This window comes from Oryzias latipes, chromosome 21 (assembly GCF_053564925.1).
Source record: "Oryzias latipes strain Hd-rR chromosome 21, Olatipes_Hd-rR_3.1".
NCBI lineage: Eukaryota > Metazoa > Chordata > Actinopteri > Beloniformes > Adrianichthyidae > Oryzias > Oryzias latipes.
Window position 1 is genome coordinate 20,675,893 of NC_136257.1, and position 16,595 is coordinate 20,692,487.

General features: G+C 37.5%; 1 protein-coding gene across 4 annotated transcripts in view; it reads left to right on the forward strand.

Moving 5' to 3' along the window:
- Positions 1 to 16,595, forward strand: part of LOC105356810 (E3 ubiquitin-protein ligase SH3RF3) — a 106,454-nt gene that overhangs the window by 59,428 nt on the left and 30,431 nt on the right. For all 4 annotated transcript variants that reach the window (XM_023951219.2, XM_023951220.2, XM_023951222.2 and 1 more), the window contains exons 2-3: positions 6,891 to 7,166; positions 13,678 to 13,773. In XM_023951219.2, coding sequence (XP_023806987.1) covers positions 6,891 to 7,166; positions 13,678 to 13,773 — 372 coding nt within the window. The remainder of the gene's footprint in view (positions 1 to 6,890; positions 7,167 to 13,677; positions 13,774 to 16,595) is intronic.

Genomic DNA, 16,595 nt, shown 5'->3' on the forward strand with positions numbered 1-16,595 from the left:
TTAACATGAAGCTGCAGTGACTGAAGGGCATGATGAAAAACAGTTGACAAACCAAAGTAAACTGCAGAATCCTCACAGCAACAGTATGATTTCATGAAATATTAATCATAATGTCAGCTTTCTAGGAATAAAAGTTCTTGGAAATCTGTGTTTTAAATATTACCCTCTTCATTAAAATTGCTTCACAATGATTCTGTCTGCAGTACATTGGGCCAAAATAAATAACCTCCAGTGTTTTATCGTTTTTATGTCTTCCAGGTCTATGATAAAGTGAATAAATTTATGTTGACAATAATTTATATACATAAAAAATGTCAATTTTATATCACTTTCATCTACACAAGTTTTATAGCTAAGTAGTTATCCTGTAGTACTCTATTTTAAAATTTTTACTTAATTTCAATTGTTTTAAGGACATAAGATGTTTGTTTATGCTGCCCTTTTCCGACTTTGCCCCTCTGAAATCCTGTGCACGTCCCTGGATGTTTGGACAACAGTCAAAGTTACCATTGTCTTGCCTTTTGTTTTCTCTATTTGTCTGGTTTTGCCTCCTTTAAGATTGTTTTTACAATATATTTTACGTCCAACGAAAACTTTTGTTTTTTGTAGGGCCTGGGAATTGTGGCATTCTCCCTTTCCTGTAAACAGTGGCAGAGCAAACGTCTGTGGCTTGGAAAGTTGTATTAACAACAAAAGCAGCATTAATATTGAATTTTCTTGATTTTAAGTCTGTTACCACTCATTGCATCAGTTCTGATTTCACTCAAGAAATGGAATTCAGCTTTAAACAGGGTAACTGCTCCGCTGGGTCTTAACCAGTTTTAAAAGCCTTGAATTTGAACATTTGGAAATAAGGCCTTAAATAGCATGAAAAAGTCTTACATCTTGATATCTTGGTCTTGAAAATAGTGCAGTTTAAAACTTTTTTCTTATGACTTCTCTGGTCTAAAGTTTTATTTTATGCACCATCACGCTGGATGTCAACCGCTGATAAAAACCAAAAGAAGCCGACGAAGAAGAAGAGAAGAAAAAAAGAAGCACCAGCTTCAGCTAGTTGTGGCTAAAAGTAAGCCGGTTCGGTACTGCGTACCGGTATAAGATCTGGTGGAGGTACACGCGTCTGTGTGTTTGGTATTTGCTGCTTTAGTACTCAGTACTCATACTCATACAAAGACTGCACTTTATCACATAATTTGAGCGTTTCCACAAAGACCTGTTTTATTTACAGCCAAGATTTATTCTCAACTGCATTAATCTGCATTAGGGTTGTAATCATTCCATTTAATATATTTCATGTCCTAATTTGTTGTCGCTGATACGATTCATGGTCGATATTGGTTCATTTTAAACTATTTAATTGGATCCGATTTACTGACCTAAAATCATTCCAGGACGTCTTTAGTCAAAAAAAAAAAGGTTTCCAGATTCATTGTATTTCATGCAAGATAATCAAGTGTAAATTAAATATTAAATATGTGCACAAACAAAGAAGTAAACAAGAATCAATGTTGAGTAGATTACTTTTAAGAGTAGTTGATGACTTTATAGTAATTAAATTACTTTACTCATTTCCCAATTTAAAAATTAATGCACTATTTGTTACTTTTTTTCCACTGACATACAAAGTGTAAGGATTCAGTGGTTTGGTTTTCTTTGTCATGTTTTTGGTTTCCTTCTTGTCAGTCACACCAGTTTCAGGTTCATGATCCATAGCTGTCTTCAGTTCAGTTAATTGCCCTCAGCCTATTTAAGTGTCTTGGTTTCTGTTCATCCTTGTCAGGTCATCTGCTCTGTTTTGTCACTGGTTTGTTTTTCCCCATAGTTTTGTCATGTTTCAGTTTGTTTCTTAAATGTTTTATTTCCTGTCACCAAGCTTGGTCTCCTGCATTTTGGGTCCTCCACCACCAGTTTCAAAGTCTCAAGGGAATAAAGCTAGCACAAACAAGATACCCTCAAAATAAAAGCATAGAGGTTACACAAGAGCAATCAAGTTTTTAGCACCACCTCATTAATTTGATCACCATCCATCCATCCATCTTCCTCCGCTTATCCGGGACCGGGTCGCGGGGGCAGCAGACTGAGCAGAGATGCCCAGACTTCCCTCACCCCAGCCACTTCCTCCAGCTCCTCTGGGGGGACCCCGAGACGTTCCCAGGCCAGCCGAGAGACGTAGTCTCTCCAGCGTGTCCTGGGTCTTCCCCGGGGCCTCCGCCCAGTGGGACATGCCCGGAACACCTCTCCAGGGAGGCGTCCAGGAGGCATCCGAACTAGATGCCCGAGCCACCTCAACTGGCTCCTTTCGATGTGGAGGAGAAGCGGTTCTACTCCGAGCCCTCCGCGGGTGACCGAGCTTCTCACCCTATCTCTAAGGGAGCGCCCAGCCACCCTGCGGAGGAAGCTCATTTCAGCCGCTTGTATTCGGGACCTTGTTCTTTCGGTCATGACCCATAGCTCATGACCATAGGTGAGTACTGGAACGTAGATCGACCGGTAAATTGAGAGCTTTGCTTTTCGGCTCAGCTCTCTCTTCACCACGACGGACCGATAGAGCGACCGCATAACTACGGACGCTGCTCCGATCCGCCTGTCAATCTCACGCTCCGATCTTCCCTCACTCGTGAACAAGACCCCAAGGTATTTAAACTCCTCCACCTGGGGCAGGGACACTCCACCGACCGAGAGATGGCAAACTACCTTTCTCCGGTCAAGGACCATGGCCTCAGATTTAGCGGTGCTGACCCTCATCCCAGCCGCTTCACACTCGGCCGCAAACCGCCCCAATGCACGCTGGAGGTCCCGGTTCGATGAAGCCAACAGGACAACATCATCTGCAAAAAGCAGAGAGGAAATCCTGTGGTCCCCAAACCAGATCCCCTCCGGCCCCTGGCTGCGCCTAGAAATTCTGTCCATAAAAACTATGAACAGAACCGGTGATAGAGGGCAGCCCTGCCGGAGTCCAACGTGGACCGGGAACAGGTCTGACTTACTGCCGGCTATGCGGACCAAGCTCCTACTCCGGTCATACAGAGACCGGACAGCCCTCAGTAAGGCTCCCCGGACCCCATACTCCCAGAGCACCCCCCACAGGATGCCACGGGGGACGCGGTCGAACGCCTTCTCCAATTTGATCACATGAACATGAAAAAATTTTAGCATAATGTATATACCGTATTTTCCGGACTATAAGTCGCACCGGAGTATAAGTCGCACCAGCCCAAAAATGCATTATAAAGCAGAAAAAAACACAGATAAGTCGCACTGGACTATAAGTCGCATTTTAACTTTCACAACCTTATATGACACAATTATAGCAGACTGTTTATCTAATAATTTCACAGTAATTTTTTCTCAAACTTATTTATTTATTCCTTTCATGAAGCATCATTGGCCAACTATTACTCTGTTTTCATCCTGTATTTGTAGAAACAGTTTTCACTTTTATTGCATTTCTGAATCTATGAAATCATTGGAAAATAGAATATTATGTTCTTAGCCTTCAAGATCTTACTGTAAAAAAAAGTTTGCTGATTCTCTGAGTCACTTAACATCCTCTTAACACTTAACATACCTCATACAACAAATTGACCCAGGAACATCATCTCTGTTCCTCACAAATGAACATAACAGGAGGGTTAACAATGTATTTATTTCAATTTATTTCTAATATAAGTCGCTGCGGAGTATAAGTCGCACCCCTTGCCAAACTATGAAAAAAAGTGCGACTTATAGTCCGGAAAATACGGACAAAGTAGCCTTCATTGTCTGTAGACAGGTTGCTTATTGACACTAGGGCAGTACAAAGCAGTTCATCTCCAGGACAAAACTTGCACTTAACTGAAATGTTTTTGCCTTTTTTTTTTTTAATTGGAAATAATTTGAATATCTATACCAGTTGCGTTCACGTCCATATTTCTGCTTTCTTCATCTTATATTGACCTATTTCCAACTCTGCATTAGCACACATGCATCAGTAACTGTTTTATTTTTTTATTAGTATATGTTTTGTTTCATTTAACCAAGAGACAATGTCAGAGCCAATTGTTTACACACATTTTTTGATTAGTCACCTGTGGTTTCACTGCGCCACAATTTATGTAATGAGGGTTTCTGTAGTCTAGTAATTGTAATTTATTTCATTACTCCGTTACTGACAAGTAACTGTTCTGAAACTAAAGAATTTTGTTTTATCTTTCTCCATACAGCTGGGAATTACGCATAGAAATTGAAAATTTTTGTATATGCAAGGTCTTAAAAGGGTCTTAAAAAGTCTTAAATTTAAATTAAAGACACTTGTAGGAACCCTGTTATAGTAGGAAAGAGTCATTCTTTGTGTGAGTCCGTGAAAAGTTAGTTTGTGGGAATTTCAATGCTGATAGCAACACCATGAGTTTTAGGAAGCCTTTTTTTTTTTTTTTACTCTTTTGTGTGGTTTGTTTGGTCTGTTTCTTTAAGAAGAATGCCTCTTGAGCACTGGTCTGCCTCAGGAACATGGTCAATGCATGAGATTTCTGCTCAGCACCGTAGAAAATAGGTGCTCAGTGTAGGAAAAAAGATATAAAGGTGCATTGCAATAAAAATGCATGGTGCCGCTGTTATGTGTCACAGTTTGTTGAAGGAGTTTTAATATACCTGTGCAGAAAATGAACAATGATCAAATCAACTTTATTTTAGTATGCAGGAAATACTGACAGCAGTGGTTCACCATTCACAATCAAAGCATTTTTTTAACAATGAGCTCCTGATTTCAGACAGATGGAGACAAGAGTGGGCTTATCGTTTCAAAGCAACCTGTTTTAAGGAATACCAGGGGAAGCCAAGCCCAGCACATTATCGCAGGCGTTCTAGCATTACAAAGGGGAAAGTTGTCTTCACATCTGATGGTATTTATCTGTGAGATGTGGTTCAGACCTTTAAAAAACATCCTGAAAAAAGAGATCAACACAATACACAACATTTTAGAAAGGGAAAGTGTTCTCAAAGTGTAAAGACATCCAAGTCCTAAAGGGTTTAAAAGTAGATACACATTTGCAATACTTTTATTAGTTAAGATCTTGGGTTGTTTTTTTTTCATAGTTTTGGTAAATTGGACTCAGTTGTCTTATGTTGAATTAGTAACTGCACAAATAACACTTTCCTTATACAAAATCATAGCTGTTTTCACGATTTGCCAATTGAAAAGAGTAAATTAAAGTATTTCACATAAAGGACAATGACAAGATCTTCAGTAATGATTTTAGACACATAACAAACTTTTCAGTATTTGTTATTTATTAAGCAAAAAATTAGCCAAAATCAGAGCATGGAGAACAAATACACCCTTTGATGGAACATCTTGTAAAACCTCCTAATTTAAATGAAATGTAATCTGTTCATTTCTGCCTTTCTCTCACAATATTACAGTGGAAATCAATTCATTTATTACAACGTAGCCTCATTTCATTTCAACTAGTGGAACTGGGCTAAAGTTTAAGCCTATATGACATCCTGAGAACATTTTCTTATTTTTATTTTCTTGTTCTGCTCCATGGTCATGATCTGGTGGACATGTGGTTTCACATTTAAATTAAAAAAAATGTGCATGTAATCTTAAGATTTTGGTCCAGTTAAGAGCTTAAAACAACCCATATAATTGCATTTCTCCTATCATGCTCTTGAAAGTTTGTGTTAGTTGTTGTTACCTTCAAATGCTAAACATGCGTGGCAATGCTCATTTTAGCTGGAGGACAATCATTCTTTCAACCTATCCAAACAATTTTTATTTCATTTAAGTCTGTCTGTATATATGCTTTCATTAGGTTTAGCATTTCCACTTGTTTTTACGGATGATTTAAGTTTGAAAATGTGTGTAGGCTCCTCTTAAAGTACATTCATACTTACACAGATTATACCTATATGCTGCTTAAGCTATCTGTTGATAGTCTTTCTTTTTTGCTGGAATTTTGTTTATACAAGTATAGATTTCAATATTTTGGTCTTTTTTTTTTTTTTTTTTACAAAAGACATTGTATATCTTTTTGGATTACTTTGGGAAAATGGTACAATGTATGCCAGCCAGAGAGTTGTGATATAAGTGACACGCCACAGAGCAATTTTGATGAAACTCCAGGGAGTCATGCCTCACACTTCTCTGGCATTTTCAAAATGACTGTGTTTGGCCCAAGGTAAGAACAGCAATTACCTGGCAAACATTTTAATAACTAGTCATATCTCATATACTGCTGGGGGAATAAAATAAACTATAAAGCTCATGTTCAACTATCCATGCTTTACAAATGAGTCTCCAGGGCCAACAGTTTGCAACATAATAGATTTCCACTGTTTTGAGTTGTTTTAAAAAAAACTCTTTGCTTTCAGGACTTTTATTAAAATGCATTATTAATTTGTCTCTGCGTCATTTTCTGCCCAATTCTAATATGTCAAATAATATAAAAAATAAAGTCACTGGTGTTTTCCATTCATGTAGCAGCTCTTGGCATAGCACTGACCCTTTTCTGTAAAAGAAAATTATAGAAAGCTTTAAAAGGATTGTATGTCTAATTTTTTTCAATTTTTCTGGCAGCTGTGTTTAAAATACAATATTATCATAAAACATGTAACATGCCCATATTTGCATTGTAAGCACACCACTCTTTTTCCTATAAACTGTTTTTAAATATGCTTAATTAACCTTACTGACTAGTTAAAGCTTCATAGTATTCTCAAACAAATTCAGATTCTGATCAGTGACTTTAGTCCACTTCCTGGTTCAAAGGTTGACTCTACAGGTCTTAATGGAAGTGTTTTTACTCATAATGACCGAGGAGAAAACGTTCTTTGTTTTGTTGATCATAAGTAATTAGTAAAAAAGTTTGAAATTGCTTAATTACTAAAGTTTTTTTTTTGCTTTCCAGAATATTCCTGCACTACCTTGTGGTAAAGCGCTCTACTCCTACGAGGGCAAGGAACCAGGTGACCTTCAGTTTTCCAAGGGTGACATAATCATCCTGCGCCGCAAGGTGGATGACAACTGGTACCATGGAGAGCTCAATGGTTGCCATGGTTTCTTGCCGGCCAGCTACATCCAGCTGATACGTCCTCTGAGTCAAACTCCACCACAAGGCAAAGCATTGTACGACTTTGAGGTCAAAGACAAAGACCAGGACAAAGACTGTCTGGCCTTTAGCAAGGTAACACACACGTGTTACACACACACTACCCTTTATTTACTAATACAAGAACCTCGGATTGGTTTCTCTGAATATACACATATAGGAACAGAAAAAACAATCAAATAAATTCAGCTTCTCTTATAAAATGTATGTTCTTTTGATCTGTTCTGATCTTCTTTGCGGCTCTACATCTCTTCAGGACTTATGAAATAGGATTCAGACCTTAATAGTATAGCCCTTATACCACACAAACACACACACACACATACACACACACACACACGCTTACTTCAATGGGTTGTTCCAAAACTAACATGAAGCACTTTTTTTTTAATGCTAACATCAGAGAGGAGCTACCTTCTAACAGCCAACATGCTGTCCAAAAATTAAAAATAAAATGAGTCCACTTCTTTGTTTTTTGCATGTTATATAATTTTTTAAGTAAAATGTGTGCATCTTAAAGTCTTGAAAAGTACAAGAGATAGTCAGAGTTGCCAGTTTGGACAGTTTTATTTTTTAAATTTGTGGGGCCAAATTGCTTTGGGAGGGTAAACATAACCCATCGAGGTTTGGGGTCAGTTTGGCGGTTTTCTGTTCTTTACTAAAATAAGTCACAACACAATAAGCAGGTGAACCAGCGCCTCACCTGTTAGCATACTCGTTTTGCTCTGACTGACTCTTCTCTGACTCTGAAAATTAGCAGATGTAATGTCATAAAAAAATGTCTAAAAGTTGGACTTTCAATTAAAACGGGAAGTAATAAATAATTAATGATTAATCACTGCTAATTACCGCTAATTAATCCCTGATTAAATCTTTGGGCTTTTTTTGGAGGGTCTGGCAGTTTTTAGATGGGTGGAAAACTGTGAATCCTATCTGACAACAATGAAAATAGTGTTTTGTTTTGTTATAACTTTGTACTACTAATGCTGTCTCGTTCATCTGTTGTGGTTAAACACGATCAGAATTGAAAAAATAAAAAGCCTTACGGGGTTATTTATGTTGAATCTGTTCTTGTTTTGAAAGATGAATTCTTAAGCTTTGTTACCATTTTTAAATCTTTTTGGCAGCTGATGTTTTGCACAAACGTATAATTACTGTGCCAAAATTTTGAACTGAAAAAGATGGAAAGCAAAATGAAAGAAGAAATCCTGTGTTTTAGGCTCCTTTTTTATTTCCAAGGCTGGTTATAATTTTGCTCCTGCTGATCTACAGGCCCTTTTGTTATGCAGAACAATCAACACCCCCACTTAGTGTCTGAAGTCAAAAAGGTTTTCTTCAGGGACAGGAAGACGAAGGTTTTTCTGTTACACAGTGTTGTTTTGAGCCATCACAAGCAAGCAGGAGCAGTTCAGATCCAGAAGATGAAAAGTCAGATGGTGCTGTCTTTTAGGGTGATGCTGATCAACAGGTTCACAGCGACTAAGTACAATTTCCTCTTAAACTCACACATGCCTGCCTGCAGGAGTGTTGTCATGCAGAACCAGTGAGAAAGATATTGTTCTCCCGGTGTGAGAGGTAATTACTCAGTATGACTAACACAGTCATTTAGCAGTATTATCGCTGCCATCCTGTAATGGTCTAACTAAGGCATTGATAGGAGGAGAGGAGCAGCAGAGGAAAACACTATTAGAATAAAGCGTGTGGGCGTGTGGTGAACAACAGAGAGAATAAATTCCCACGGGTCAGTTGCAATATTATATCATGTATAAATAATCAGAGCCTTAGTAAAAACAAATCAAGTCTGTTTAAATCTCATTGGCCTGTATTATGGTTTCAAGAAATGGGATTACCATTTCAAGGAAATTGACAATAGTTTTGCTTTCTGGGGATTTGTATCCTATTTGGGTGTTTTTACTTCAATTTACAGTTTTTCTCAGTCACTTTGGTGCATTTCTCACAACAGGATTAAACTTTGCACAACAGTTAGTGCTACCTCTACAACATTTAGTCATTTGTGCGCAACCTAGTGGCAGTTTCATGTTCATTTCATCTAATAGCGTATGCTTTTGGACATGAAGCAAGTGATTTAGTACAAATCCCAGCAAAATTGTCACTTCTGACTTGCTTTTAATTACTGTTACTTTGCTTTTATCATGTCTGTGAAAATTAACTATACTTGTACAGGCTGAATAGTCATTGTTTAGACAACTAATAATCTTAATTTCATTACTTGTGTCAATGGACACAACATTGTTGAACATGTTGTCAAACACTTTGCACATCCTTTATAAAAATATTTGAGGAAAAGGCAGACAGCATGGAAGAAATTGCATTAGAGAGAGAGCCTCTATTTACAGTATATGTCCCAGGCCAACAAGAAGGGAATAATAGAATTTTTGCAGTATTTTTGCAATATTGCATGTCTTGGTCCATACAAAACACAACACATATTGGCTTTTTTGGATGCTGTCCATAGGGACATAATCCCTGAGAATGAAAGGGATGAGCCTGATGACAAAAGGTATGTAGTAGTTTGGATAACATAAGCTTTCACCACTAACCCTGACGTCAGCTTGTGATGACATCACAATAAAGTCTGCAGAGGGTGGATTTGGTACTCAAGAAGATACTTTCCTCAGTGCATTGACAGAGCTGATATTTGCTGTGAAATACCGTAGATGAAAATATGTGGCCAGAGAGACGGGAGCGTCTAGTTCTCCATGATTGATTTGCAGCACTTTCTGTTTTACAGTATATTCAGTTCCAAAACTACCAGTGAGATTTACTGAGCAAAAAGAGGTTTAATTTTTGTAGTCAATTTTTTTTTGTATTGAGAAACGCCTTAGCAGTGGTGTAAACTTTAATTCTCTTGTGAAAAATGCCCCAAAGGGACTAAGGAAAAATGTAATGATTTAGTCCAAAAAACATGCAAAGTACCCCACAGAAAATGCAAACTAAAAAACATCCAAAGATATCAATGAATAAAACAGTTGTTGCAAATCTAATTTCAGGTTATAGTCTAGGTAAGTTACTGGCATTAAACATTTTGGGTAACGTTTTCTTTTACAGTACAGTACTTACAGTGCACGTAAGTGGTATATACATGGTACTTATTGGATAACTACTGGGCACTAACAGGGTACTTCCATGGTACTTTATATGCCATAAAAAGTACCATGTAAGTACCCTTTATTTCCCATAAGATTTATGGGACTTGTATGCCCCAGGCCAACAAGGAGGGAATATTATAATTTTTGCTGTAAATCTTTTGCATAAAATTTATGGGACTTACTGGGTACTTACATGGTACTTTTTTGTGTCTACTTGGTACTTACATGGTACTTGCTGTGTATTTATGTGCTACTATTTGGGTTATACGTATGTGGTACCTACTGGGTATTTATAATATACTTACTGGGTATTTACATGTTGTGCAAAGGTGTTTTTTGTAGTACTTACCACATGTAAGCACAAGATAAGTAAGTCTGCACTCATTGGATGTTTCATGGTATTTACCATGTGTAACAAGATAGTAGATAAAGAGAAACTACATTGGAAGTACTGTGGAAAAAAGGCCCGGAATTTACTTTCTACTTAGCAAGTTTATGTGTGTTTCATGGTACTCACCATATGTAAGATGGGTAAGTACATAGTACTTATGTAGTACCTTATTGTGTTTTTCATGGTACTTACTATTAATGAAAACAGAGTAAGTACACATGAAGTACTTAAGGGTAGTTTCTGTGTAACTACTACCTTCTTTTAAATGGTAAGTGGCACAAAAAACCCTTTAATTTAACATGTAAAAATCACATACAATAAATAGTACTTCCTGAGTACTTACTCTGTTTTCATTACTAGTAAGTAGAAAGTAAGAATTCCGGGCCTTTTTTCCACAGTAATTCCAATGTAGTTTTTCTTTACCTACTACGTTGTTACACATGGTAAATACCATGAAACATACAATGAGTGCAGACTTAAATTCAAGGTAATTTATTTGTACTTACCTTGTTTTACATGTGGTAAGTACTACAAAAAACACCTTTGCACAACATGTAAATACCCAGTACGTATATTATAAATACGCAGTAGGTACCACATAAGTATGAACCAAATAGTACCACATAAAAACACAGCAAGTACCATGTAGGCGCCGAGTAGACACAAAAAAGTACCATGTAAGTACCCTGTAAGTCCCATAAAAAGTACCATGTAAATACCCTGTAAGTACCCAGTAAATTCCATAAAAACTACCATGTACATACCCTGTAAGTTCCCAGTACTTATACAATAAGTAACATGTAAATACCAATTTTGTACACTATAAGTACTGTACTATAAAAGAAAGTGTTACCACATTTTGTTCACATTATTGCCCTATGCCCATGCCAAGTGGGCATAGGGCAACAGGGAAGAGAAACAACTTCCCTTTAGCCAAAAATAGGTTCTAGCAGATCCAGAATCATTAAAGACCAACTCCAGTGAAAATGGTGTTTTTTTACATGTTCTTGTAGCATTTTTCTCATGATGAAGGTCATACATAAAGAAATGTAAGATGAAAACTTCCATTCTGAGTATTTCTTCTTTCAATTCATGGTGAATCAGTAGCAGAAGTGTTGTTTGAAAAAACCCTGAAATTGTTTGCTTTATCTTGTTGGGGTTTGGGAGAACAGGAGAAAGACAAACTAAGGATCACAGTAAAGTCTTCCAAGATAGTGATCATAATTTCAGCTCGCAGTTTCTAGTCATCTGTTATTGTCACTTCCTTCACATTTAGGTTTCAGAAGACTGTCCTTTGCCTTACGCTTTGTGTATCTCCTCCTGAAGTGTTCCTGCCTTTTTTCTGTTTTGACCCTTTTTTCTGGATAATTTTTTTTTCTTTTTATTTCTCTGACCATTCTTTTTCCGTTATTGGGACTGTGGGATTTTAGATATTGTATTGGATGCTTTTGAGTAGGATTTACTGTGTGTGACCTGATTAACTACATTAATTGGGATTCTGTGTGAGTGCTTCCTTAAAGGGAATAAAGTTAACTTCGGAAACATTTATGAAGAAGCTTGAGATCAAAAAACCAAACCCACGCTCTTTTTGCCTCCTGTTGTGCTTCCTGCTGCTTTAACCACTCAGTTAGAGCTGGGTCTTACCTCTCTACCTTAAATCTGCCTCAAAGGTAAGAATTTTTAAAAAAGGCAACAAAATTAAGATAATTTTTACATGCTAGCTCTGTTGTTCTAACTCCCCTCTCGATTGTTTGAGTGGTCCTACTGCCTCATAGTTATCGGGAGGTCTTCTAACAATATCCTCCTGTGCAGTGCTTCAATCTCCTCATGTTATATAACTTGGGTCCCATTAAACCTTTTAACTGTCCATCCTGATTATGTGTCACTTGGATTGCTTAAGTACAAACGCTTACAGTCACAAAGTTATATGTGGAGCACAATAAAAGGAAGAATGTAGGAATGTCTGGTAACAAGTGAAAAAAGCCAAAGAAAATCACAGAGGGAACCAGCACAACCAAAGCCATGGTGTAGGTTTTTCTACTCTAACCTAAACTACAAGTCTCACCTAATATGAAAACTTTTCAGTCTGGCTTTATTGGTAGAATAATATCTGCATCCTAAACCAAAGAGGGAAGCTGGTTCTACAAAGGAGGAGCCTATTGCAAAGTGCCCTAACTCTCTTTTTCATATTTGAAACTTCAGAAAAACGCACGTTACAGTTTGGCAGAAGTTCTGGGCCTGTACTGTATCCGTCACAAAACAGGCAGACAGCTGGTTCCAATTGGAGCAGGGTGTATTAGCTCAGCTAAAAGTCCACAAAGCTAAATCCGGTTCAGGCAGGCAGGGAACCATAACGAGCATGGGAGCATCAGAGAAACACTGCCTGGTTCTGGTCACATGTATGTTTACATAACAGCAATGAAAAATCTCAATCTTTAAACTGATTTTAACCACAAAAGAAAATCCTGACTTATGAACTCTTTTTTCAATTCAACTGGAACTGTTTTCATAGAGGCTTTGAGACAACCTGAGAATCAGGAATTGAATCAGTCTGTCCTTGAATTAACATCACCCTGTCATTTTAAAACTGAAAGTACACAGCCTGTATTAAAGGAACCAACAAAGTTTAACCTTTTATGTTATTAATTTTCTAATGAAAAGATTTTCTACTTACAACATACACTCCAAACGAATCGTATAGAAAGGTCAGATGGGAAAAAACAGTGAATGTTGATATTTTGAGAGATAATGTTTGTGTTTTCCTTGACCGTGTTACACAGATTATTAACAGTCTTGACCTGATATTTTATTCTTTTGTTTTAAATCGAGATTAGACCCACACTTAAATACAAAAAGATAAATTGTAAAGTTTTATTTTGCTATTTTAATTGTTCGATTTTAGCAAGGTTAAAACTATTTGACCAAAAAATGTTTTGTAAGGAGGTTTTAAAAGTTTTAAAATCACAATGTCAGATTAAATCTTTTTTTTTGCTGGGTCACATAACTATACATTTATTGTTTGTGCTAACATAGAGTAGATGTTTGTGTTTGTCCGTGTGGCTTCACTCATTTCCTCTCTCTGCAGGATGAGGTGCTGACAGTAATCAGGCGAGTAGACGAGAACTGGGCAGAGGGCATGCTGGGAGACAAGATTGGCATCTTTCCCATTCTGTATGTTGAGGTAAATTTTCACACAAACAGAAGCTGCAAAAGCAACTGTGATGATGCAGACAGCCACTTAGATTAATACATATATCATATTTACTATTCCTGCCACTCCTGCTTTTAGTAAACAAATGCACAAAACATAGTCTTGTTTTCTGTCCTTTCTGATTAGACTTTGTCGGTTCCGTGATCAGAATAAATGATTCAAATGACACCAAGCATCAGATATCAGCACTTCATTCACAGAGATGGCCCTGATTAATCCTGTTTTTTTCAGCATAAACAAGATTAATTCAGTGCAGCACAAACTGAGCCTAACAAAAAAGTATTGACTTGGGTCAAAATTATTGAGCAAAAGAGTCTTATGATTCAATCGGTAGCTCTAATTTAGTGTTGAGAAATGACAACACATCTTTCATTTAACAAAAAAACTTCATTAGGAACCCATGTGTGACAAAAAAATCTTCTGTAGCTTTTTTGAATAAATTCCAGATTAAAAAATACTTATAATGAATAATGTTGTAAAAACTGTTACAGAATTACATGAAATTCCCTCAGATGGTTGATTTAGTATGTGTTCATAATTGTGAGTGTGTAGGTAAAATGCTCTTACACACAATTTTCCTGGGATATGCAAATAACTTGAGTTTTTTCAAACATATTTCTTTTCTTTAAGGCTTCCTTCTAAGTGAATGGAGAAAGCTCCATAACACCCTGAAGATTTTACCTTCTTTCATCACGCCATGCCTGTCAAGACTGAAATGTAATTTACTTTAATGCCTTTCCAACCGAAGAAATATCACGCAAAGTTTAAGCAGGATCAGGTTTAAAGCTTTTAAGCAGTACTAAAAAGGCAGCAGTGGAAAATGTGGTTTCCTCTTTTTATCCCCATCAACAGAAGTTTGTGAACACCTCTCCTGAGGGCCTGTCAAGGACAAATAATGAAACCCTTTGGAACAGCAACAGCAGAAAGGGTTTGGTTCCATAAGGTCGTTTTTTGAGCTCGAGGTGCATTAATGTGTGCAGCTTAGAGAAAACACAGACAGAGACTTATGTTGTCATTTTCCCCCTCAAGCACATGTCAACACTGGATTATTAGTTAGATGCCGATATGATGTTCACCTTTCAAGTCAAATACGATTTATTTTGATTTCAAAGCATGAGTCAATTAACTACTCTCTCATTCCAGCATCCTCAAACTCCAAACAAAACACACAAAGATCCCCTTATTCATCAGAGAAATATTGAAAGGTTTGAGCTTTTTCTTGTCCATTTACAGGCACTAGAAATTCAGAGAAACACTTAGTACCAAATGTGTTCAAATCTGCAATCCTTTAATCTCTATCAATATTATTCATTTTAACACTCCTGCTTGACTATGAATCCCACTCAGGCAAACCTAATATTCCAACAATATGTGTTTCTTTAGACATCTGTCTCAGGTGAAATGATAAAAGCCATAGATTTAGCAAAGCTATAACAAACACCCACAGTCTCACCACGTGTGCATCTTACTGGATACACACGTCCAGCAACTGCACAAGTCTCCATGCTGTATTGGTGTGTACATGTGAATGTTTTTGCATTGAGCACAAAAAAAGACAATGGATGGATGGATGGATGGATGGATGGATGGATGGATGGATGGATGGATGGATGGATGGATGGATGGATGGATGCATGGATGGATGGATGGATGCATGGATGGATGGATGGATGGATGGATGCATGCATGGATGCATGGATGGATGAATATTGATCGATCTGGCTTCTCTGCATTTATCTTTAAAACATCCAACATGAGCTGTCCTTCTAATGGATTTATTCCTAGTTCTATCCATCCCTGTAACTCTCAAAGATAAACTCAACATCTTCTCCTGTGCTTCATCCAGCTCTGCCTCCTGTCTGTTTCGCAATGATTCTACCAACAACATGGCGGCTCTCTCCACAGTCACACCCTTTCTTTCATTCTTGCTAACACGCTTTTATCAAACATCACACCCAAAACTTTCCTCCCCCCAAAGTGCACACACCTCTTCACCTCCTTCCCTCTGTTGCTCTGCACAGTTGACCCTAAGTGCCTGAAGTCCTCCATCTTCTTGGTCTTTGCTCCTTGTAACTTCACCATTCCACTTGAGTCCTTCTCATTAACAAACAGTGATTCTGTCTTGCTATAGCTGACCATCGTTCCTTTAATTTAAAAAGTAAATATTCACCTTCTATAGATGTTCCTCCACCTGTTCCCTGCTCTTCCTACAAATTGGAATCTCATCTGCAAACATTGAGGTCTGCTGAGATTCCATTCTAACCTCATCTGTCAGTCACTCCATCACCACAGCAAACAAGAAGAGGTTCAAAGCCGATCCTTGGTGCAGTTACAAGGATCACGATGTCTCACTTTTTCTTAGCTAACTTCCAACAGACTCCTGAATTTCATCATTTCACTGCCAAGACTCCCTGTCTGTTTTCCTCATTCCAGGTGACACACTAAGTACCTTCCTGCGATGTCTACCTGATCACTTTAGCTATTACTGTCTAATCATCTCTGAGAACCTTCCATTCTTTTAGCATAGTCCTCCGTTTGTCCTTCCATTTGTATAATAATATAATAATAATAATAAACATTATTTGTATAGCACCGTTCAAAATAAAAATCACAAAGTGCTTCACAGTAAAACACGGTAAAACACAATAAAACACAGAGTACAGAGAAAATTAAGAGATTGCTATTTTAAAAAGATGCGTTTTTAACCTGCTTTTTTAAAGAAAACATTGAGTCAGCAGATCTGAGGCTGAGAGGAAGGGAGTTCCAGAGGGATGTGGCCACTGCTGCAAAGG